This window comes from Protopterus annectens, chromosome 10.part0 (assembly GCF_019279795.1).
Source record: "Protopterus annectens isolate FY-2018-M chromosome 10.part0, PAN1.0, whole genome shotgun sequence".
Taxonomy (NCBI): domain Eukaryota; kingdom Metazoa; phylum Chordata; order Ceratodontiformes; family Protopteridae; genus Protopterus; species Protopterus annectens.
The window spans coordinates 1,692,826,701-1,692,853,892 of record NC_056744.1 but is presented as its reverse complement, the minus strand read 5'-3'; the positions used below and the strand labels follow the sequence as shown (position 1 = coordinate 1,692,853,892).

The 27,192-nt window shown below is 36.3% G+C and overlaps 1 protein-coding gene across 1 annotated transcript in view; it reads left to right on the top strand.

Annotated features, from left to right (window-relative positions):
• Nucleotides 1-16,906, top strand: part of LOC122814431 (zinc finger protein 19-like) — a 181,206-nt gene extending 164,300 nt beyond the window's left edge. The window contains exon 7 of the mRNA XM_044087011.1: nucleotides 15,890-16,906. Within this exon, the coding sequence (XP_043942946.1) occupies nucleotides 15,890-16,893 (1,004 nt within the window). The 3' untranslated portion in view covers nucleotides 16,894-16,906. The remainder of the gene's footprint in view (nucleotides 1-15,889) is intronic.
• Nucleotides 16,907-27,192: the final 10,286 nt, after the last annotated feature.

The following is a 27,192-nucleotide window of genomic DNA, read 5'->3' as shown; positions in this document are numbered from 1 at the left end:
AAATACATGTAAGATTGGTATGAATAATGCTCTTGTGTTTTCTTTTCTTTTCTTTTCTTTTTTTTTTTTCTTTTCACAGCTAATCCTGAAATAGTGGTGAATAGGCATGCTCATGCTGATCATCTGGATATGTATGCAGCACATGACAAGTATTATTGCAGCTTTAAAAGTTAAAGAAACATGTTTTTGTTTTGTATGCAATAGTAGCAAAGTAAGCATGCATATCCTAATATCCTAACTGTAAAAGCAAGTGTGCATGCATAAATCTGTAGCACCAACCAATTTTAGGAGTCCAGTGTAAGACAGTAGTCAGAGGATATCAGTTCATATACCATGAGAAACAATTATACAGCACTGCAATTCTATAATAATAATACATAAACGAAAATCTATACAAGTGGCATAAATGCCCTGCTATTAACTGTAATCTGTATAACTGGGCAAAGCATATGTGCAATATATGCACATTGCAAGGATTACTTTGAGCAATCAATAATTATAGTTTGCAGTTGTTAGGAAGTATACGTAAATGTAATACTTCAGATAAATAGTTGCATTATTGTGATAATGCATTGTATGTCATATATGATGGTACTAATTTTATCCCTTTTTTCTCTCTCCTCAAACCTTATTTCTTTTTTTTATTATTTTCTATTATGTATCATCAGAACGTCTCCATGTCATCCATCTGTAACATATCACTAAACTTCACAGCACAGTGTGGAAGGGCAACCCCGGTGGATTAACCTGCCCCCCACTTCAGTGTCCCCAACACAGATCCCCAGCACATCTGGGACCCAACCTGGCAGTACTGCATCTGTGGCCCTATACTACCTGTGCCCTCAGGTAGCACTACCCTGGCAACTGGTGCTCTGGTACCCTTCAGGAGTGCTGCCAGAAGTGGAGATTTGCCAGAAGATGCCAGGGTTGATGTGCAGGGTCATGTGCAGCACCACTGGTATACACCTACACTGAATGGAGAGGCTGAGCACTCCAACAGCCAGTGGGGTAAGGGGACAGTGATGGCAGTCCTGCAGGTAAGGACTAGATTCTTACTGTCCCCATGTTTGATGGGCATGAGCTTGCATTGTCCCTTCCCTCACCTCAATCATGGTGTCCCACAAACGTTTGTATCTCTCACCATCCCTGTGTCTTGTCTTGTTTATCCTGTTTGCTTTCTCACCTACCCAACTTACCTGACCCAGAAATACCAATGTCCCTTACCCAGCATTCCTCTTTGCTGAATTAAAAAAAAAGACACGTCCCACAAAAAATACCTTCCCATACATAGCTTTCCATTTTGTAGACTTGTCTTCTTGACACACTTGATTTGGTCCAGTTGGCTATACAACATAATTGCATTCCTGTCACCCTTTTTTGTGGAGGTGACGGTCCAAACTCAGACAATATTCTGTACATATTTTAATTTTACACTGTTCAAGAAAATGATAGCTATAGTTCTTTCCTACCTCTCTCCCCTGCACCTTGCTATATTGCTTTCCCTTTGTGCTTTCCTTTGCTTGGTCCCCATTTCACCATTTTTCTATCTATCCGAAGTTATGAGAAAGAGTAGTGGAAGCAAGATTAAGAAGGGGCGTGATAATTAGTGATCAACAGTATGGTTTCATGCCAGGAAAGAGCACTACAGATGCGATCTTTGCTCTGAGAGTGTTGACTGAGAAGTACAGAGAATGTCAGAAGGAGTTGCATTGTGTTTTTGTAGACTTAGAGAAAGCATATGACAGGGTGCCTAGAGAGGAGTTGTGGTATTGTATGAGGAAGTCAGGAGTGTCAGAAAAGTATGTAAGAGTGGAACAGGATATGTGTGAGGGTAGTGTGACAGTGGTGAGGTCTGCAGTGGGAGTGACAGATGTGTTTAAGGTGGAGGTGGGGTTACATCAAGGATCAGCTCTGAGCCCTTTCTTATTTGCAATGGTGATGGACAGGTTGACAGATGAGATCAGACAAGAGTCCCCGTGGACTATGATGTTTGCAGATGACATTGTGATCTGTAGTGAGAGTAGGGAACAGGTGGAGGAGACCCTGGAGAGATGGAGATATGCTCTAGAGAGAAGAGGAATGGAGGTCAGCAGGACTAAGACAGAATATATGTGTGTGAATGAGAGGGAGGATAGAGGAATGGTGAGGATGCAAGGAGTAGAGGTGGCGAAGGTGGATGAGTTTAAATACTTGGGGTCAATAGTTCAGAGTAACGGTGAGTGTGGAAGAGAGGTGAAGAAGAGAGTACAGGCAGGATGGAGTGGGTTGAGAAGAGTGTCAGGAGTGATTTGTGACAGACGAGTACCTGTAAGAGTGAAAGGGAAGGTCTACAAGAAGGTAGTGAGACCAGCTGTGTTATATGGGTTGGAGACAGTGGCATTGACAAAAAGGCAGGAGTTTGAGCTGAATGTGGCAGAATTAAAGATGTTAAGATTTGCACTGGGTGTGACGAGGGTGGGCAGGATTAGGAAAAAGTATGTTAGAGGGTCAGCCCAGGTTGGAAGGTTTGGAGACAAAGCCAGAGAGGCACGATTACATTGGTTTGGACATGTGCTGAGGAGGGATGCTGATTATATTGGGAAAAAGATGCTAAGGATGAAGCTTCCAGGTAACAGGAAAAGAGGAAGGCCTAAGATAAGGTTTATGGATGTGGTGAGAGAGGACATGCAGGTGGTTGGTGTGACAGAACATGCAGAGGACAGGAAGAAATGGAAACAGGTGATCTGCTGTGGCGACCCCTAACGGGAACAGCCAAAAGAAGATGATGATGATGAACCTGGTCAAAATATAGAATCACACAAAGCACTCATAAGTACCAAATAAAAAACAATGGAGCTCTTCACTTTTTGACCTCTGTGTTTGCATGGAGTTTGGCATTGTGCACCAATGCCAAGCAATGGGGAATGGCTCTTTCTTGGTGTATTTACCTCCACACAATGCTGCTTAAACACACTGCACTACATCAACACACAGTAAAACACTGTGAATGTAGTGTAAAGTATAATTTCATTGCATTATCACTACTTTTTTTATTCGAATTGTATTTCATCTGGGCTTAAAAAAGAAATTTGTCAGTGCATTTATGGCTGCTGCCATAGAGTCAGCTAAGCAGCAGGGATATTTCATACACTCAGTACTGAAAACTCTTAGAATTATGTAGCACTGAGGCTCGTTTCTGTGCACTGCTTATATGCAAATGTGAAAAGCAGTAGATATGTGTATTTCGCATGTGCAAACACTTAGCTAAACTTCATGCAACTCTGCTGCTCAGAGGTATACTATGTAAAGTGGACAATAGCATGCATTATTTTTGTTTACTGTCCCTGCACTTCAAAATCTCACCCTTCCTTACAGTTCCAGCAGACCACTTCACTCTAACAACAAGAACTTACTCACCGTCTCCAAGACCAACAACACTGCAGGAGAATCTTTATTTTCCAACTGTATATCTCGTATATGGAACTCTCTTCCTAACTCCATTGTATCATTCTCATCCACTAACCACTTTAAGCCATCACTTAAAGCTTATCTAAAAATAAGTGGCAATGTTCCTGTACTAACCCCTCATGAGTGCTCTGATACATCACAGTATACCCAAAACATATCCAACTTCTCCCCCAGTGTTTAATCCTTTGTTCCTACCAACCTGTCTTAACTTTATATCTTGACATAAGTCATACCTACAAATATTACTAGCTATGTTCAGAGCCTATGTTTTGTTTTCAAGATGTAACAAATGTGTATGCTCTTATGTATAGTACATTTTGTTTACTTTATACTTTATTGATTATTGTAATATGTGCATGAAAATTTATTGTTACTTATGAAGCTTTTCTCCCTGGGCCTCTGCTGAAAAAAGGACCTGTGTCTAGTCAGACTTTCCTGGTAAACAAATGTTAAATAAATAAGTAAATAAATTTAGTGTTCATGACATGAAACTATATGTGGAAACAAAAATAAATGAAGGCCCTATCTCATAAAATGTCACATATTTACAATGCAGCCATCTGTTACCTTCTGCCATACATTGCAGCCCTGGTCTCTCAGTACTTGTTCACAAATATATCAATTACACTACATACATTGATAACAAATGTTGTGTTATATACCATGCACATCTTTAAAATGAAAATACACATTCAGATTTTCTGATACCTGTAGTAATGTGTACACCTGTTTCCATATAGTTTGTAAAGCTGTATCTTAAGGTATACCTGCACATTGGAACACAGCCACCAAATGCTACACATCACATCCATCTGGTAACATGCAGAACTTACAATATCTTGGCAGTTGAACATGGCTAACTATCCATTTCATGCATGCCTCCCAACATCTTCTCTCCAACATCCAGTGCTGATGTTGTCTACTATAAGTTATCCTGCAGCCTTGTAAAAGTCAGACTTGTGCTGTGACACTTGCGTAAAGTACTAAGTTTGTAGTGTGTGTACTTAGGTAGGGGTTCTATTTTCACTGCAGTCAGGTAGTGTGTGTGTGTGTGTGTGTGTGTGTGTGTGTGTGTGTGTGTGTGTGTGTGTGTGTGTGTGTGTGTGTGTGTGTGTGTGTGTGTGCGTGTGTGTGTGCAATTGCTTGACATTAGAGAAAGCATTTTACACCATGTGGGATACTGTTTTTACCATTTTCTCCCCACCAGACACTGTTGATCTCATCAACTATAAAGTGTTGTCTGACATGATTCAAATCAGACTTTAGCTGTGGCACTTGTCTTAAATACTGAGCTCTGTCATTAGTGTACTTAGGTAGGGGTTTTGTTCTCACTGCTGTCATCTGGGGGGTGTGTTTGTTTGTGCACTTGCTTGACATTAGACAGAGCATTTTACATCAGCATGTGCGACACTATTTCCATTTTCTGTATACCACACACTGCTGATGTCATCACCTATAAAGTGTTGGCTAATGCTCTCCAAGTCAGACCTGAGCTGTGGCACTTGCCTTAAATACAGAGATCTGTAGTCAGTTTACTTGGGTAGGGGTTCTGTTCTCACTGCATTCAACTTGCGTTTGTGTGTTTGTCCACTTGCTTGACATTAGAGGGAGCATTTTACACCAGCATGCTGGACACTGCTATTACCATCTTCATCTTAGCAAACTATTGATGTCAGCTGTAGCTGATTTGTGGATGTGCAGTATTCCCATCAGAGCAGGGTCAGAGACTGGCCTGTAGGCCAGGCAAAAGTTACCTCATCCTGTGTGATGCAGATTACTGTGACAGAATTTTCAGTTTGTCCACATATGTTATGCCATGGTTTGTAGACCCTGTATTTTCTTGGTGAGAAACCCCTGTTGCAGGTGTCAGGTGAGGTACATGAAAAAGTGAGCATTATACTCCATTATTGTTTTGATGAGATTCACGTATAGTGCTGTTATATCATCTTCAGGTCTGGATGCAACAGCTTGAATTATGAGGTGCATGACATATCCTTTCCATACCACTGTGGACACTTGGTGGTCGAAGTTCAGATTGCTATTTCATGTATTCTAAGGTCTTGCACCACTGGGTTTCAGCACTGGGGAGTCTTGTCAATGCTATAATTTGCAGAGAATTACACTTTGCTGAAGGTCAAAATAATAACAGATTTTGCACTTGTAGACTGCGTGGCTTTGCCACCAGTCATTTTTCTTTGTTAGCCATTCCTGTAGTATGTTAACATCATAGGTGGATTCAGTGATTGCACCCATTATGCAGGAATCAGCAAATGTGATAAACCAAAGGCCATATACTTTAGGATGGACTGTCAAGAAATAGATTCCAAACAGTAAAGGGTCCAGCACAGATCATTGGGGTATGCCAGTGATGACAGCTCTACTGGTAAGGGTTGATTCACCATCTTTCACAGTATGTATTCTGTCAGTGAGCCAATTGGTTCACCATCTAGTGACATCCCAGCTAGGAGAGTTTTTTTAATGATACCTGTGTGGGAGATTGTGTCCAAACCCTAGGCCAGATCAAGATAGGCAGTATGTACTGCCTTACCTTCATCCAGGTCTATTGCACAAAATGAAGGGGTTATGACAACATCACAGATCTCCTACAGCATGACTCAGAACATACACCTACTGGACATGGTACACCCTTCAAATGGACTATGTTCCCATAGAAGGGTATATACATCAACATGCATCCATCTGAGTTGGGGGACAGCACCTGATGTATGCATGTATAGACACGTCCTGATTCTCGTCATCTATGAGGTAGACCAACATGTCTTCATGGACCTTTTCTAAATGGATACTAGTAATATTCTGTCTGTGTGCAGCAGACATGTGTAAGTTGTTAATGCAACATACATGGCTTTTTCATCTGTTAGATGTCCTCAAAGAGGTCACTGAGGAAATGCATGACAATGACAACACTGTCATCCTGTGGAACTTGACCCAGCCAAGGCATTTTACACAAATCTACACTGAGGTATTCACTCAAGAATGTCAGATGTGGAAATAAGCACCTATACCACCAAGTGGATAGACCACTGTTTCACATACTTGGCATCTGTATTTGTTGAAATGTGTGACATGACCTATATCTTGGGTCCAGTGATCAGGTCCATACATCTGGGCTGTCTTCTAGGCCCTTTCCTGTCCATTATTTAAGTCACAGACATCAAGAATATCATACACATCCTGTGTCCAAACAGCTGTCTGGAGGACTACAGATTGTGGGCAGTCATTGACTCCATATGTGATATTAGTATAATACAGACAGTATCAATGCACACCAACAATTGGTGCCACAGCCATGACAGCACATGATGTGGAACAAAAGCATGGGGAGATTTGTTACATTATGAAAACACACAACCCCAAGGATAATGTCGACATCACACCTATAAGCAGACCAGTTGTTATGTGACCTGTGTCTTTGGATAGTTGGTATTGGAACGTCCACCTGCATGTGGCCACAGTTGTGACTACTCCCTTGTATGCAAAATAACTACTGAGTATCTACAGGACATCCATATCAAAGACCACAATACCTCCATAGGTCACAGACTTCATCACACCAATAACTGAGTACAATGCACCCTTTTCATGTACCTCCCTACACATCTTCCAGTAATGTGTAACTGAAGTGTACCACCTTTGCCAAAGTGAGCTGTCACACATCATATTGGCCATACTTAAGTATTCTTTTTGTTGCATAAACATTAATATCTGATGGTACTGAACCCCCAGGAAGGTGTTATACCAGATGCATGTGTGATACCTGTTCTGGTGATGTACACAATGCATACATAACTGTTTGACAACATTGATGGCATGGGTTACATTTCATGACAGTGTGGATTGTGCTATATATATCTGCCATGCACACTAGTCAGCTAGCCTTTATTGATCATGTCACATACAGATATAGCAGTGTCCCTCCTAACACTTCCAGCAGATGTTACACTGTCAAGACGGTGTGCTTGATTACCCCCATAGATTGCTGCCATGTCACAATAGTTGTACAAGTGTGTTTGTGCAGAACTATCTATGATCACTTACAATCACATATGTTGTGTCAAAGACATAGGATTACTAGTGGTATTATTCTGATATTGTCCATGATTGTACATGCTTCTTTTACTGTTGTCCATGACCCTGTAACTGTGTCCCACTTGTTGGAAACCTCTGCTTACATTAAATTCATATTCAGCCAAATTATTTTGCATAGCTTCACAATATGCACCCAGCCCCGACTGTATATAACATCCGTGAGATATGTCCTCTCCTTTGCTCATGTCAGGTTGCTTATATAACAAAGACATCAACCCCATTATTATATCACCTTGTCTGTCAGTCACATCATATACATTTTCACTGTGCAGTCTGTGCTGTACCATGTCGATATGTGATTAGAGTTTCTACTACAACTGTCTTCCATTTACATGCCCTTATCTGCTGTACATTACAATGTTTCACCAGTCCTCTTTCCCAGTGTTCATTTCTACAATTCATCTGTGTGCCCCTATTCATTACACACATTTCCTCTGGTTCTTATTTTACATGGCTGTCCATGTACCCTCGCAGATCATTTGCACAACTTTTGTACAGAATGCATGGGCTGGATTCCACAATACATTGCACTGTATACACTATCCTGTACTGTGTTTGGGCCATGTACATTGCTGTATAATACACCCTGGTAATCATTGTAACACTCCGCACAATCCCACTAAACAAGTTTTCTATAATGGAAACAAGTGTGCTATCTGTGTTACACAGATTCTTAGCTGGCGACACTGTTGCTGGCCATGAAGCCATGCTTGTTTATGTTTAAATGTGGTGTGTGGCATGAATATATAATCACCCCTGCTGCTTACCTTGCAAACACGTAAACTCAAAGCCTCCACAGAGTTTATTGGATCCCACTGTAGAACTTATTTTAAAGTATCTGTTAGGTTGTTTCAGTTGGGAGGCTACTGCAGTGTTACAAGTGTCTGTTACTGATATTGATAGTAGGTGCATGTACAGTAATAAAATGGATGAAGCTGAAGGGGCCTTTGAAATCTCATGTAAGAAGTCTACCTGTAGTGGGAATAACCAAATCTAATAATGTTAAACTTTTATAGAGTATGGCAATTCTACAGCATAAATCTTGGACAAAGGACCAAATAATTTTATGACCTCACAATTAGGGTTGCCACCTTTCATTGTGGCTAAAACCATAGTAAAGCCACACCCCTCACATCACCAGTAACCCCGCCCATCCCTCTCCCGTCCACATCCCGCCCATTTTGTGACATCAAGAAGACATCACCTGGCAGGAAACTCCTTCTTTTTCCTTTCCTGCTGCCTGCTTTTGGCTGCTTTACTATGCTTTTCTGTAAAACAGCATAGTAAATCAGCCGATTTACAAACTCCGATAGTGTGTTTCCTTTTTGAAACAGAATACTGGAGTGTGTACAGTGTTTTCCGGACTACTGGGGAATCAGTTTGATTTCCAGATAGTCCAGAAAAAAAATGGAGGAGTGGCAACCCTACTCACAATACCTGTGCCTGGTGGTCTTGGCTAACAGTCAACAGACAAACATTCAAAAGATGGAAAATATCCAAATGAGTAGTCTTGCAACTTTCCTGTATCACTAAACAGCTTTTTTCATTAATAATACTGTTAACATTACTGAAAACATTTGGTTAGTTTATCCACTCCCTTTTTTTTCAAACTGTTACTCTTCTTTCATTTTCTTTTCTTTTCTTAACCCTTTTACTAATAGCACTAGAAGCAGTAATGGTGTTTGTTAGTAAACCTCATTTTAAGTAGAAGTTATGTCTGCATGGCCACTTTTATCACTTATATCATCTGTAACATTAGTACTATGTGAAATTTGTTCATCTGTGTCACTCTCTTCAGACAGAACATTATGCATATCAGTCCTAACCTCATATATTTTGGCAGTACATAATGGAGCTGTAGTACTAAGGTCAAGGCTGTTGCTGTTATGACAATTTAATTTGATGGTAGTCAAACCAAAAGTGCTCAGTTTTCCTGCATTTTCTGTAGAATGTTTCACCATTATCAATAGTACAAATTCCCTGAAATGAGCACATTTTCTCTTAGGACTTGTTTGTATTAAATGTTCATAAGAGCCACAGTGAAAACAAGTCTTTGGTTGTCTTTGTAATGCACAGAGGTCATGTAACCAGAGATAGTAGGCACACTAGGAATGTGCCCAAAACTGGGGTGCAGACATTGTCAGTATTAACTAGGTTTCCAAAGTAAATGTCCATATTTTCCATTATTTATTTATTTATTTGTTGACACACCGTGGTGGTGCTGTGGTAGCGCTGTCGCCTCACAGTAAGACCCTGTCCGGGTCGATTCTCAGCTAGGGCGTCTTCTGCATGGAGACGTGCATGAATGGGTGTACCTTCATTGAAGGTTGGGCGTCAGGCCTGGCAAGCTGGTACGTAAAAATCAACTGCCAATCATTAGCGGACTGGAGTTCTGCTGTGGCGACCCCTAAACGGGAAAAGCCGAAAGACACAAAACAAATTTATTTAACATTTGTTAACCGGGAAAGTCCGACTTGGAATGAAGCCAGTTTTCAGCAGAGGCCCGGCGAGAAATGCGTCAGATGCATGTCTTTGTAACATGGGAGGAAAAAGGAGTACAAGGAGAAAACCCACACGAATGCAGGTAGGACATGCAGACTCCACATAGAAGGCACTCCAGCTCATTCAGCTGTCTAGCAAAGTTTCCAAAATCAGACTGCCTTTCTTAGGAGTATCTGCTATTGTAAGATGTTATGAAAAGAGTACCAAAACATTTTTTGGTGAGTTAGAAGGTAATCAAAAACCCAGTGGTGCAGACATCACTCCATATTCTGTGAGAAATATACACTCCACTGTTCAGTATTGTAATTCAGTAACTTATTTATTAAAAATAACAAAATACTATAATATTTAACACTTTCATCCATCATGGTACGAAGCCTGGGACTTATTCAGAGCTAATGATCACTACACAACCTTGTATTTGAATAGGTATCACAGCCATATGGCATAAAAATCTATTTTCCATACTATTAAAAATACTTTCACTGTTTTATAAATTTAATTATTAAGAATTTTTCATTATTTTAATAAACTAATAAAATTATTAAATTGTATAATATAAGTGTTAACAACAATTAGTATGCATTTCATCAATTTATATTAATTGCTAAAATGTAGCTGCTCCTTTTTATTATTTAGCAGAAGTTGGTTAAGATAGCCTTCCGGAAAGTTGCTCTGTAAGCTGAAATAGTTTCTGCTCATGTTAAAAATGACAAGAACATTTTAACCTTTGCAAAAATTGAAGAGAGTACATGTTAGATACTTACAAATGTCATTCTTTTAGAGATAATACTTTATTCACAACAATTCAGAATTTATAAACACCTTGCACTAAACTACTTCGATATTATAGATTTTTATGATCATAATAGACATACTGTTACTTTTCATCTGTTACTCGTGTCTACTATATTACATTTGTTAGTGATTCTTTTTCCATGCCTCCAGTTTTTCATGCTGTTATTCAATATTTCATATGCCAATAATGTTTATTTTAGTTGATGATTGGGTTAGCCATTACTTCAAAAGGTCTCAGGCCTAATTTAATTAACTCAAGCAAGCAAGCAACTAACTAACTAAATAAATAAATAGAGTTTTTTCTTGCATTAACTGATATAAGTCTGTCCGGCACTGATTTTATTTCCTGCTAGACATGTTGTCTTTAAACCACAAACTACAATTTACTGTCTTTATTCAAGATTTAAATCCAGCTATGTTCTGAGTATGGATTTCCTGCTGCCTAGCTCTAGTATTTGAATTATGAAACAGGTTAAAATGACGACTTCTAAATGTATTTTATCTGTAAGGAAAACTCATTATGTCCTAGCATTCACTGTGCCATAACAATAACATTTTTAGGCATTTCCAAGCTATATGAGTTCATGTGTTGGTTCTGAGACATAGATGTGAGAAATCCCTGGCAACAGCTGAAATGGCCTGGGATCGAATAGCAGACAGAGCACTGTAGGAGTCCACTGGGAAGGGTGAGGAATTAAACATCTTTTTCTCCTTGCCAGCTTGCTTGCTGAGGAAGCATTCTGCTAAAATTAACTGGTACAGTCTGGGGAAACATTATAGAAGTATCTGTTCCTGTGTCAAGGGTCATCTGTGGGTTTTTTTTTATCAGAAATACAAGTAATTTACAGCTCTATACCCATTGCATGTCCATCTTTGAAGGGCTACTAGACATACATGGGAGCAGAAAGGGCATAAAACAGACCCTCTGTTGGCTGCCTGCATGTCAGCCATGATTGTGCTTTTCATCAAGAGTGCCAAGGTAGAAAGTCCTAAAAAGGAGGAAAAATTACCCAACATTTTATTTATTACATCTGATGCCAACATAACCTGCCACTGCTGTACCCTGAACATCATTAAAGTATATATGATGTATTGTGCAATGTTTTACAGCATAGTCATTATGGATTGCTGCAAGTATTTTAAATGTAGTCTCTCAAGCATTGATTCATTTCTGTTACTGTCCTCGTCTTTCAATTCCTCCACTCACTTTCAATAAATATGGTTTGTGAAGAAGTAAAAATGTGTACATATCAGAAATAGATGTAAATTTCTACTCATCTAAATAATATTTAGTGCCTGTTTCCATAGATCGTTTATTCTTAGTATAGTTCTTTCCTTTTATCCTCTTTTATAGAATGCATTAACATCTGATTAACTTCACTTGTTAAGTAGGTACTTGCTTTACAGAAATAAATCTGCAAACAGGGAAACCTGTACAATGTAAATGTAAAGGTATGGAGTGTCATCTCCTGACCAAAGGATCCTGAAGATGCTGGTACCATAGTGTTATCCCATGTTCCCTGTTGGAAAATACACACAAGAATAGTCATTAAATATTAATCTTTAAAAAACTAAGTAACTGCTTCAAAAACTTCATAGTGAATCAATAATCCAATCTCTAAAAATCTCCTTCAAAAATTTAGTATAATAAAATTCTGCTGAAGACAAACAAGGTAGGTGAGCGCAGTTCAGTATAAAAACAATATGTTATGTTTCAAGTATTTATCTGCAAAATACAAATATTTCATGTTATAAACCAGAAAGATGCATATCTTAAAATGTAATTGGACAAAAATCTCAAATAACAATTACAATAGGCTTAAAAAGGTACAGCTTGTGATTGGAGCCACAAAAATAGCTTAACCAACCAAAATTAAGGTGTCAGAGCCTCTGCAGTCTTAATGCCAGTGGGTAAATCACTGTCAAAAATAAAAACTTAATTGCATGATTAAATATACACTTAAAGTGTCTAGTATTTAGTTTTCCAGGTTAATCAAAAATGTAAATCATGCTTCATTACAAATTACCCTTATAGTCAATCCCGATTAAATATTACCCAAAGTCATTAGAACAAGTTTAATATAATGCATCAAAGCGTGTGTTAAATATGCACATTTATTGCAAAACATAAAAACATATTATTTTAAAATCTTAAAATACAGCTCCCAAAAACATGTGATTAATTAGCGGCCATTTTAAATGGTTAGCAACGCCATCATGCTTAAGCTAAGGGTGTAAAAAATCCCGACCAATCACTAAAAGGACACTCCAAGTTGGGATAATGATTTATTTATAAAATATGGGCAAAGCGCCTTAAAAGAATCAAAGACTGAAACAGCTAAGCCAACTTAACAAACATGAAAAATTAAACAGCATTCGCCAATAACCGTTGCTAAAAAACAGCTATTTTAATTAGTTTAAAAGGGTCTAGATTATATCAGCGAATCTCACAAATTGCGAATGCTCATAAAATCGAATGTACCGGACCTCGAAGTGCTTTTTCTGAGATCGTGATACAGTGAAGAATGGGATATTTGCCCTTTCTTCACTGTAGTGCGATCTCGGAGTTGGAATATATATTTAGCGGGGGGTGTGGGGGGTGCAGCCCCACTCAATAGGAAGTTCAAGGTCCGATTCGATATCGGTTTGATATTATGAGTGTTCACAATTTGTGCGATCCGCTCATATAATATAGACCTGGTTTAAAATGATATTTTGCTTTAGCCATTGGTGGAAAATGACCACTCAAAAAATGAATAACACAAGTGAGGAGAGAATCTTATCTGTGGTATATGGAAAATTTCCTCAAAAACTAAGTAATATACAGCTAAGTAAATAATAAATAATATACAGTTGTGAATCAACAGCATTGAAGGTGAGCCCCATTGATGGTGAATTAATATATGTATGTATATATATATATATATATATATATATATATATATATATATATATATATATACGTGTATGTGAGTGTGTGTGTGAATCCAAAAGCACAGCCGTCAACAAACCGCCATCAAAGACAACTGCTATATTGATTGGACAAGAATGCTATTCAGCTTTAACAATTGGTCAAATAAAATGACCAATCAAAAAATGATTAATCCGATTGCAGAGAGTGTCATATCTATGAAATATGAAAACATTGAAAAAGAACTATAAAATTAAATAATAAAAATTGTGAAACAGCGTTAATAGTGGTGAGCATTGGTGGGCGACCCTGTACTATTATTATATTTCTTAAAATGGTACCACTAAAAAGCCTAACCATCAGAAATGGGGGAGGGGGAAAATAACATAAAACAAAATGGCAGGAAATACAATAAAAGCCTTCAAGGAATAAAAAATTAGGAATTTAGGGCTCTAAAACAACAAATCACCTAAAGTAGTGCACTTCTCCCACCTAAACATTAAAACGCTAACATTATCAACTCAGAATGTAGTCAGCACACTGAAATAAAATCAAATAGGGAACACAAAAGAAATGCTGAATCTCACATTTAAAAATAAATGCAAGCCAAAATATCTAAAAAAATACACAAACTAAAATCCTGCTCTTCTGCCAATGGTGGCCAAAAAAAAATTATTATTAAAAAATTATTATTATTACACATTCATTGTTTTCTTGTACCTAAAAGTTTCTATCTATTTCTTATTAATTGGCTTTTGAAAAACACTTGTACTGTATATGATTAGTGACTAAAACTTGACACTCACTTTTTTTTTTTTTTTTGGTCATCATTTTTTTTTAGATTTTTTTCAATTTTTTCAAAAAACAATGAGTGTGATTGATTTAGAGTCTGTAGGATGAGATGGGAATTTCATTTTGCAGCCGTTGCACAGGAGCTTATTCATAGACTGGCATTATCTTTCCCTTACAATTGTTTTTATGCAATTTGAATGTTTTTTTTTTCTTTATATATTTTGTTTTTAATTAATTAGCTAGAAAATATTGAACGTGCAGCTACCGTTTTCTCAGCAGTTATTGGCATTATGGAGCATGAGCATTATACTCCTATTCTAATAACTTGTAAGTGCTTTTGGTGGTTATGCTCCATTTTTTGTTGCATAGTATCAAAGTTAGTAATCCATGTTAATAAGTTTTTTTATTTCCTTTACTGGATGTATTTGTTGGATGGATGTCTCTGGTTTAATTTATTTTTTTTTTTTTGGAGGTTGATAGTTGGCTTGCTTTTATTTTTTAGTGTGAGATTCAGCAGGATGTTAAGGGAGTTATGCAATGGTACTTTTCTGGCTATGCCTCTCAAATGTCACACTTCATGAGGTATGTTACTCATGTCCACTCTCAAAAATCATTTTGCAAAAAGAACATGGCAGTTTCATGTGTTGCTGAATGAAATTTAGCAGTGTACACTTATATTAAGTGATACTCTGTAATTTGCATATATTAAAGACATTGTTGCACTTCATTGTGACCAGTTATTACATTTTTGCACTCAATTTCAATGTGATCTGCACTTCTATTTTTATTTGATCATGTGTAACACATTTTGCCAGTTTATTTATTTTATTTTATTTTATTTTTTGAACTTTGGCAACCAGTGCTAATCCAAAAGGATGATTTTCAGCCACCCAGGGAAGTGCAGAATGTTGCATTTAAATGCTATACTATAAATATGTTTGCATTAAAAGACTAAACAATGTTATGGGAGTCAAAGTTGCAATACAACTACAGTATGACTTTAATAAATATTAGTAAGGAAAAGTGGAGAGGTATGCCTGTAGGTATGATTGATGGTATGTTATATATTTAAAACTGTTGATTTTTGTAAATTATTTTTTAGCTCTGTACTGTTTTTGCGCCCCTTAAAGCTGTTTGTAGAAGACTAACTTCCCATAAATAAAGAGTCTGAAATTTTCTTCTTTTTATCAAGTTAATAGCAGCAGAAAATGTTAACTTTAAAACAAAAAATAAACCCCTAATATTTAAAATGCATGTGTGCTGTTGTAAGTAAAACAAAACGTGTATTTCATCATTGTGATACAGTGCTAATAATTAATCTGTTTATAGGCAATGGGAGCAGAGAATGGAGCATTTGTGGGAATCAGCAGCCATCACTTGGAGTATCTATGTTACATTATCCTACAGAGAACCTGCAGCACTCTATCCAAAATCTGAAAGGGTCTGACAAGCATCTTGTTACATCTGTAGCACAGTTTCCTCCAGGATATACCTGCAACATGAACTCTGAATGTGACCGAAGTTCTATAGTACAGAAAATTCCATTAGTACATCAGAGAGCTCACAAAGAAAATAAACCATATAAATGTCCTGAATGCAATAAGTGTTTCAGACAAAGCAGTGATCAGGTAAAACATGAAAGGACTCACACGGGGGTAAGACCATATAAATGTCCTGAATGCAACAAGTCTTTCAAGCAAGGGAGTCATCTAGTAAACCACAAAAGGACTCACATGGGGGAGAGACCATATGAATGTCCTGAATGCAGTATGTGTTTCAGAAAAAGGGGGGAACTAGTAATTCATGAAAGGATTCACTCAGGGGAGAGACCATATACATGTACTGAATGCAAAAAGTGTTTCAGAAAAAAGGGGGAACTAGTAATTCATGAAAGGATTCACACAGGGGAGAGACCATATAAATGTTCTGAATGCAATAAGTGTTTCAAACAAGGGAGTCATTTAGCAGATCATAGAAGGACTCACATGGGGGACAGACCATATAAGTGTGCTGAATGCAGTAAGAGATTCAGAAGAAGTAGTACTCTTAAAGTTCATCTGTTAGTTCACAAAGGGGAGAAACCATATAAATGTCCTGAATGCAGTAAGTGTTTCAGACAAAGGAGTGCTTTAGTAAGACATGAAAGGACTCACACGGGGGAGAGACCATATAAATGTTCTGAATGCAGCAAGTGTTTCAGACAAAAAAGTGATCTAGCAAAACATGAAAGGACTCACATGGGGGACAGAGAAAGTCCTAATGGAGAGATAAAAAGTCAGCAAGCAAAGGAGAGTAGTAGTGCTGAAGTTGAATTCATCCTCAAGTCTTGGTGAGTACCTTCTCAAGGTGGACCCTGGTTTTCACAAAATCTCACCAAGGCAACACTGATATATAGACTGTTTTTATATAGCCTATATCATGGACAGAAGTAAGTCAAAAACAAAAAAAGATAGCTGGGTGCACAAGTCCCAGGATAAAAAGTTCCCAATCCTGCTAGGCACACTGGTGCCAGGACTGGAAAAAAATGACAGTATAGAATCCTCAAAATCCGGAAACATTCCTACAATGGGGCCATGCCCAGGGGGAGGATCCCCCCTGTTATAGAAGGAAGTAGCAGTCCACAAAAAATCACAAAAACTGATAGGCCAAAGAAAAGTCATAAAGACGATAGAGTGGGCTATTGAGGATAAGAAAGAAATTATGTATTGTTACTATTATGCAAAAAGCCCAGAATTTCCAGACAGAAGATATATAAAGAGACTAGGAGATAAATTAGAGGAAAGAAAAATACCTTCACAAGAACAACTGTCAGTATCTTCAAATAAAAATTTGCATTCATTAATACAACATATTTTTGAAAAATAGTTTATAGATCAAGAAACTTTGATCTGTTTGGAAAAAGAAGCATCTGAGAAAGTGCAAAAATGTAAACAACAAAACCTAGACATTTTTGAAAAGTATAAAAAAAGAAATATGGACATGGAAAAGAAAGAGAAATTTGATATGGTACAATATTTATGCAAAGAAGAAAGCCAAATTAATTACTATAGACAAGGCAGCCACAAAGATATTCAAAGAGAAATACAGGCAAAGGCATCCAGATATGGAGAATTTCACAATAAAAAAATTAATATCACAAAGATGGAATGTGGAAAAGAAAATTAGCAAAGCAGAAGTAAAAGAAATAGAAGTTAAAGTTATGGAGTGTCTGTGAAGTGAAGGATTTAATGTAGAAAGTCTTACACAGACTACATCGCAGCATGATAGAGCGAGTCCCCAAAGTAAGGAGAGGCAGGAAGATCAGGAGAGATCTGAAGAAGAAATATGGACATGGGAAAGAAAAAGAGATTGAATATGGTGTAATGTTTATGCAAAGGAGAATGCAAAACTAACCAATACAAAAAGAAATACAGCAAAGGAATCCATGTATGGGAAACTTTACAATACAAAAAATAAGAAGGCAAAAAGAAAAAGTAGAAAAGAAGATTAGCTATGGAGAAGTTAAAGAAATAGAAACTGAGTTATGGAGTACCTTCGAAGTGAAGGATTCGGTGTAGAAAATCTAACTCAGAAAGCTCCAAAGCAAGATAGAGCAATGAACATCCAAATTAAGGAGAAACCAGTGGAACAGGAATCAATTGGTCAGTTGCCATATGAAGATATTTTGGAGCCTTCCACAGGAAATCAGTATAAACATTCACTTGAAGCTAGACAGCAAGGGAAGGAAACAGAGGCTGTGGCAACTCTGACACAGTCAGTGTTGAGGAGTGATAGGCCAGTGAGTTCCCTAATGACAGAGCAATGTATGACACAGGATGAAATTAAAGAAAATGTCCCACAGGAAGATGCTATACAACTTTCTATAGAATGCCCACGGGAACCGGAGAACAAAAAATGTGCCCTCAATTTAGAAGAAAATGAGCTTAGAGAAGAGTTGCTTGATTTAATAGAGATAGATAGCCATATTAAGATCAATGAAGGAAATAGACTGCAGAAGGTCAGTAAAACCCAAAAAGTCAGAAGTTTGATAAAAGAAATGAATACAGTAATTAAGACTGTGCATATAAATCCATGTGATAATAATGGACATAAACAGGATGTATTACTGTGTAGCATTAATAACAGATAAGATTCTACCACAAGAACACAGGGCAGTAAGGGAAACGAAGGAGAAAAATCAAATACCATCATGGAGGCATTGAACAGACAAAACTATAAAGCAATTAAGACAAGTGTCACTGTTAAAAGAGTATAGAAGAGGGAACACATCAGCAAAAATACTCAGAAGGATAGATGTGATAAAAGCAATGTACAGTAATATAAAGGCTAAGGATTTAACATGCACTATCACAAATAATAAACTAACAATATCAGCACAGGCAGGAAAAACTTAGAAGATACACAGATAAATATAAAGGAAAAGTACAAAATAAGCAATTTTTTGATAACCCAAAAAAAAAGTTTAAAAGAGAATTGGGAAACACCGTAAAAGGAATTGAAAGACCACCAAAAAAAGAAGAAATAGGTACATTTTGGAGAAGTATTTATGACGATCCTGTGGGACATAACAAAGATGCTAAATGGATAGAAGAAGTAAATGAAAGAATAAGAAGTTCAAAGGTACAGGAAATGAAATGGGATGAAGTATCAGCCATAGTGATTGAAATAAAGTTAAGAAAAGCCTCTAACTGGAAAAGCCCAGGCCCAGATGCAGTACCTATCTTCTGGTTAAAAGTATTAACATCTTTTGCATGAAGATTTAGTCTTGAGTAAGAACTATTTATATCCGCACCTCAAACAGACACCAACCTGGCTAACAACAGGAAAAACAGTGCTCCTACTTAAGAATGAACCTGCAGGCTACCCTAAAAATTATAGACCAATAACTTATCTTCCGACAGTGTATAAAGTATACATTGGAATAGATGCCGACACAGTTTATAGTCATTTAGAAGAAAATTCAATCATGGCAATAGAACAAAAGGGTAATAAAAGAAAGTCATATGGAATAAAGGATCATTTGATGTTAAAGTCACAGTGGAGAACTGGAAAAAGGGGACAAATCTAAGTATAGCATGGATAGAATACAAAAACGTATTTGACAGTATCCCACATTCATGGACAAAAGTGCTTAAAAATGTATAAGATACACCCTACACTGATTGATTACATTACAGTGACCATGAAACAGTGGCAAACCATGCTGCAATGAAGCCATGATAAAGGACAAATTACTATTTCAGGGATAAAAAGTCAAAGGGAGATATTTCGGGTGACTCTCCTTCACCACTGCACTTTTGTCTTGCCCTTAGCCCATTAAGCTGTCTACTTAACAGATTAGGTTATGGCTATAATTTGGCTCCCAGAAAAAAAAAAAAACAGTGTAAAAACTTCTCATCTTCTTTTTGCAGATGATAGAACACTGTATAGCTCATCAAATGGGGACCAGACAGCACAACTACAAGTGATAAAAACCTTTTCAGATGATATAAGAATGTCATTTGGTCTTGATAAATGTGCAAAAGCAACCTTTAAAGCAGGAAAGCTGCAGCACCAAGAAAACATCAGTTTGGGACTGAAATGGGATATAAAGGAACTTGAGCAAGAGGGAGTATATAAATGTGTGTGAACTGATGAAGAATCAACAATAAAATGTGAACAAATGCAAATAAAACTGAATAAGGAATATTTTAGAAGGCTTAAATTAATACTAAAAACAGCATTGACATCTAGGAACAAAGTCTAAGCTATAAACCAATTTGCTCTTCCTCGGCCCAAAATGTGTTGGATAGTTTGGACAGGAAAACAAGAAGGATGCTTCATGCTCATCAAAAGAGTTATAAAAATCAGTGCATATCAGGACTATATATTCCCTGTTCTGAAGGTGGTATGGGCCTCCAGAAAACTGATTACATGTACAGATCTGCAATAGTGGATCTGCATACATATTTGCTGACCTCTCAAGATCCAAATGTAGTGAAAGTTTTGAAACATGAGGAGAACAAGGCTAAGATGATTTCTCTGCTTAGTTTAGCAGAAGCATATCTGTATCAAGCAGGAATGGAAATCAAACCAGAAGTAGATAAAAATCAGGTAGCAACTGAAAGTGCCAAAAAAAACAAAAGAAAGAATATAAGGTGAAGGATCAGATGAGAAGGCAAGAAATGTGGAAAATACTTAAATATAGTTGCAAGTATAGGAAAATCTTGGAACAACCTCATGTTGATCAGGATCAAATGCAGGAATGGTTAAGGAGGGATGAATTTAAACCAAAACACAAAAGGTTAATATTGGCAGCTCAAGATAGTGGACTACATACACGCTGGTTTATAAAGTTCACTGAACATTTGGGAGAAACAGACAAATGTAGGTTTTGTAAAACAGAATTGAAACAGTTACACACCTCATTTCCAGTTGCGACATACTAATGGCATAAGAACTGTATACTGAAAAGCATAAAAATGTGGCAAGACTGTTGCATTGGGGATTGTGCAAACATTATAATATTGAAGTAGCTGAAAAACACTGAAAACATGACCCACAAAGCATCACAGAAAATGATGAAGTCTACATCACATAGGATCATCCATTACCAACAGTTAAAAAAATAGATGCAAGAAAGCAAGATATAGTAGTCCATGAAAATAAGACAAAAGTAGTATTGATTATTGAAATTGCTATACCCAGTAATTACAGTGTCTTACATGCAGAGAAACACAAAGTCATAACATACCAGTATTTGCTGGCAGAAATAAGGGCAATGTAGAAGAAATATACCCACACAGTTCCAATAGTAGTAGAAGGAGCAATGGGTCTTATGAAAAAAATTATAACCGTACTTAGATATCTTACAGATACATGTAACTCCATACAAATTGCAGAAGGAGTCATTACTGGACATATTGCGGGTGCTGTGAAGAGCACTTCTGGCTAACATCAAAGATTGATACAATGCTAATTTATGAACTTTTATCATACTTTGACTTAAGAATGTGGTTTATTCCATGGTATTAGAAACCCAAAAACCTTGGAGAAATTAAGAAAGAAGAAAAGGCCAGAGAGATTGAACCAAAGTTATAAAAATCTCTTAATTTGACAACCCCAGGCCCAGCTGCAGTGCCTAACATCTGGCCTAAAGTATTAACATTTTTACATATTTAGCCATAAGTAAGAACTATTTATATGTGCACCCCTAACAGTCACCAACCTGGTTAACAACAGGAAAAAACAATACTTCTACTTAAGAGTGAACCTGCAAACTATCCTAAAAATTACAGACCAGTAACTTCCCTTCTGAGGATATATAAACTATATACTGGAAATGTTGCCAACTGAGTTTATAGTCATTTAGAAGAAAACTCAATCATGTCAGTAGAACAAAAGGGTAACAAAAGAAAGTCATATGGAACAAAGGATCATTTGTTGTTAAAGTCATAATGGAGAATTTTAAAAAGGGGAAGACTCTAAGGATGGCATGGATAGACTACAAAAAGCATTTGACAGTATCCCACATTCATGGATAAAAGAGTTTTTAAAAATGTATAAGATATACCCTACACTGATCAATTACATTACAGTGACTGTGAAACAGTGGCAAACTACTTCCCAGTTAAACCATGATGAAGGACAAAGTATTATTCCAGTGATAACAATTCAAAGGGGATGTCACTCCTGCTCTTTTGTCTTGCCCTTAACCCATTAAACTGTTTACTTAACAAATTAGGTCAAGGCTACAGTTTGGCTCCCAGGAAACAACAAAGTGTAAAGACTTTTCATCTTCTTTTAGTGCATGATTTTAAAACTGTATAGTTTATCAGATGTTGAACTCAAAGCACAAGTGTGAGTAATCAAAATTTTTCATATGCTATAAGAACATTATTTGGTCTTGATAAACATGGAAAAGCAACATTTAAAGTAGGAGCCAGCACCAACAAAGCATAAGCCTGGCACAAGAATGTGATATAGAAGAACTTGAGCAAGAGTCAGTGTATAAATATTTGGGAACTGATGAAGGATCAAAAATAAAACATGAACAAATGTGAATAAAACTTAGTAAAGAATATGTTATAAGATTAAAATTAATACTGAAAACAGCCCTGACATTTAGAAACAAGGAGCAGGCTATAAATCAATTTGCTATATTCCCCATTCTAAAGGAGGTATGGGCCTCCTCAAAACTGATTACTTGTATAGATCTACAATGGTAGGACTGCATACATATCTGCTGACCTCACAAGACCTAAAACATACTGAAAGTTTTAAAACATGAGGAGAATAAGTCTAAGATGACTTTCCTGCTTAGTTTAGCTGAAACATATACTGTAGGTATCAATCGGGAATGGAAATCAAACCAGAAGTAGATAAAAATCAGGCAGAAACTGAATGTGTTAGAATGCAAAATAAAGAACATAAAGTGAAGGATCAGATGAGCAGGGATGATGTGGAAAATGCATAAATATAATTGCAAGTGTAGAAAACACTTGCAACTATATTGTAGGAAAATTATGAAGTTTATATCAGATGGGATTACCCATTGCCAACAGTTCAAAAAACAGATGCGAGGAAACCAGATATAGTAGTCCATGAAAAGAAGACAAAAGTAGCATTGATCATTGAAATTGCTACACCCAGTGACTACAGAGTCTTACTTACAGAGAGACACAAAATCATAAATTACCAGTTTTGCAGGCAAAAACAAGGGCAATGTTGAATAATAGTAGTAGTAATAGGAACAATGGGTCTTGTAAAAAAGAATTTACTATCGTACTTAGATATGTTAGCGATACATGTAACTCCATATAAATTGCAGAAGGAGTAATTACTGGACACACTGTGGATGCTACGAAGAGTACTTCTGGCTAAAATAAAAGATTGAAATTATACTAATTACATGAACTTTAATCATACTTTGACTTAAGAGTGGGGTCCATTCCCATCATGGTATTAGGAATCCAAAAGAGAAATTAAAAAGAAAGAAAAATGTAATTGATAAATAAATACAGAAAAGGATGTGTCATGACAAATCTGTAAAAAGATAGTTGCGGTAAAAGCAGCTCACAGTATCAAAACAGATAAGGATTATTATGCATTATTTCCAACAGTAAAGAAAAATATTGGCATAATCAGAAAAAAAATAGGAAGTATGCATGTAAGCAGTTCATTGATTACCTAAAATGGTTTCATAAATAATTAGGAAACAAAGCAAAAAAGAAAAGAAATACCACCTAAAAAGAAGAAATTGGTTCATGTTGGAAAAATATTTATGAAGACTCAGGCAAACATACATATCTGTTATTAATCTATTATAGAGGATATAAAATGGGATGAAGTAATAGCCAGAGAAATTGACTCGATTAATAAAAACTCATAATTGGAAAACCCAGAACCCAATTGCATTAACATTTTTACATGAATATTTATCCCCGAGTAAGAATTTCATATATGCACATCCTGAACAAACACTAGCCTGCTTAACAACTGGAACAATGCTACTCCTCCTTAGATTGAACCTGCAAGCCATTTTAAGAACTATCGACTAATAACTCTCTTTCAACAATATATAAATTATACAGTGGACGTGATGCAGTGAGAGAGAGAGAGAAATAGATAGATTATCACTATCTAGAAAAAAGTCAATCATGGCAATAGAACAAAAAGGCAATGTAAGAAAGTCATATACAACAAAGAAGCATCTGTTGTTAAGAAAAGCCACAACAGAAATTTCTAAAAAGGGGAATAATCTAAGTATGGTAAGAGAGATTACAAAAAAAAAACATTAAACAGTTTTCCAAATTAATGGATAATGGAATGCTTACCAATATATAAAATACACCATGCACTGATAAGTTTCAGAACAGTCAACAAAGACAAAAGTAGAGTTAATCAGTATAATTGCTACTCTCAGTAATTATAATTCCTTGGGTATCAAGAGAGACAGAGCTGTAACATTTTAGGATTTGCAAACAGAAGTGAGAGCAATGTGGAAGAAAGATATCTAAGAAGTTTGAGTAGTTGAGGAGCAAATGAATTTATAATCATATTTAAATATGCTACCAATAAACATAAAGATGTATGAACAGCAGAAGGAGACAATGCTGTGTACATTGCAGGTGTTGAGAGGAGTGCCCTTGGCTAATAGTAACGACTGATTTCATAAACTTTAATTGTGCTCTGAGTTAGGAATGGGGTTCATTCCCATTAAGGTATTTAAAAATGCTAAGCATTTTGAGAAACGAAGCAGGAAAAACTTAGATGATATATACAAAAATATAAAGGAAGATTGCAGAATAAGCAATTCATTGATGACTCAAAATAGTTTTTTTTTAGAAAATTATGAAGAAAATAGTAGTAATATATAAAAAAGAAGAAATTAACTATTTTTGGAGATCATTTAGTCATAGTGAATGAATACAGTTTGAGACATGGTTCAACCAGTGCAGGTTTTTTACATATGTTCTGGGCTTGGGCTGTGGTTAAAAAGCTGTGGCTTATGGTCACTGACCATAAACGATAGGTTACGAGACTCTCTTTACCAAGCATGCAGGATGTCCATTTTTGGTTTCTTGCATTACCTTTAGCTGGGTGTAACTTAAGCATGACATTGAGGTGTTTTGTGAAGGTTACCTTTGCCTCGCTGTTCTTCAGTATTTCCATGTTCTATGAAAAGGCTTCCGTGGGATTGTAATTATCATTTCTATGTCTCATCTAATAAGTTGGGATGATGATCAAATAGAGACTTGAATATAACTGAATGGAAGATTTTTTCAATGCCCTTCTGTTAAAGATTTTATGTCATTAGCTAACTAATGTTATGCAGGTACTGTAGACTTGTATATTTGTTAAGTTAAGGATTTGTTCTTCACTATGGCAGGACACTATCATTATTCACCTTGTTTTTTGTTGTCTTTGTAATGTTTATGCTTCACTTTTATGGTTAGAAGCAGACAGACAATTGTTACTGTTTTTTATGCTCCTGTTTGTTTAATGTGCTTAATGTTCTTGATTGATATGTGATTTTAATAAAGTATTGTTATAAAAATAAGGTAAAAAAAATTGGAAAATTATTTATGAACTTAATAAAGCTGAATGGACAGTAAAGTTTAAAAAATGATAACATAGTGGTTATGAAATGAAATGACATGATAAATAGAGAACATATAGCAAAATTAAGAAATGCTTCTAACTGAAAAATGCTGTGTCCAGATATAATACCCAATGTCTGGCTAAATATGTTAACATCTTTATATACCGAAATAGCCTTGCATAAAAGTTACTTATATGCGCATTCCAATTGGATATCAGACTGGTTAACAAAAGGAAAAGCAATACTTCTTCTTAAAACTCCACCTGCAAAATATCATAAGATGTATAGACCTTTAACCTGGCTTTAAGCAGCATATAAATTGCCTACAGGAACTGATACTAACATAGTTTAGACTTGTAAATAAAAATTTAGTCATGGTGATAAAACAGAAAGGTAGTGAATGAAAATCGTATGGAGTAAATGATCATCTACTGCTAAATAAAGTCATAATACAGAGCAGGAAAACTAGGAGGAACATAAATATTGCATAGCCTGAGTAGAAAAGTAGCATTTGATAGCATTCCATTCCACGCTGATCGATTATGGAATTTTGATCAATGTGTAAAATACGCCATATGTTGATAAGTTCCATAGCAGTAACTGTGAAACAGTGACAAACCACTTGAAAACAGAGTCATGATAAAGGGTGGATTATAATCCCTGTATCAGAATAAAGTACAAACAGTAATAGGTCAGGCAGATTCTTTTTCATCACTACTGTTTTAACTTACTTTAACCCATTAAGACAAGACTATGAGGGCAACCTAACTTTCAGTAAACAACTTTGTGAGATGACTTTTTCAGGATGATTTAAAACTATGTAGCTGATCAGATAGTCATCTGAAAGTGCAATTACAAATAGTTTACATTTTTTCCGATGATATAGAAATGACATGGTCTTGATGTGTGAAAGCAACATTTATAGCATAAAATCTGACACAACCAGAAAGTATCACCTTCAGAGAGGAATGCAATGTGAAAGAACTTGAACAAGGAGAAGTGTCATCAATGCAATATGAAGAAAAATATTTTAGAAAATTATAATTAATACTGAAAACTGCCTTGACCGTGAATTAAATCAGAAGATGAAAGGTTAATAATGTAATGACAAAATAGTGAACTACTTACATGCTGGTTTACAAAATAATTATAAAAAGTGGGAGATATAGACAAACATAAATTCTATATAATATAGAATTAGAAACAATTGTACATCTTATTGCTGGGTGTAGTATGGCTGAGGGTCTTTACACTGAAAGATAAAATAAATATGTCAAGTCTGTTACATTGGAAATGTGCAACTCGATATACATGTAGCTGCAAAGCACTGGAAATGGTAACCACAGTGAATTACTGACACTGAAGAAGTACTGATCATATTGGATCATCCAGTACAAAATGTCACGAAGGTTGAAAAAAGAAAGTCAAGTACTGTAGTCAAACAGTAGCATTAATTATTGAAATAACTTTACCTAATGGCTATGTGGATATAAAGATGTAAAACATTAGTCTGAGCAAGCACAAAGTGTGAAATGTGGAATAAAGACAC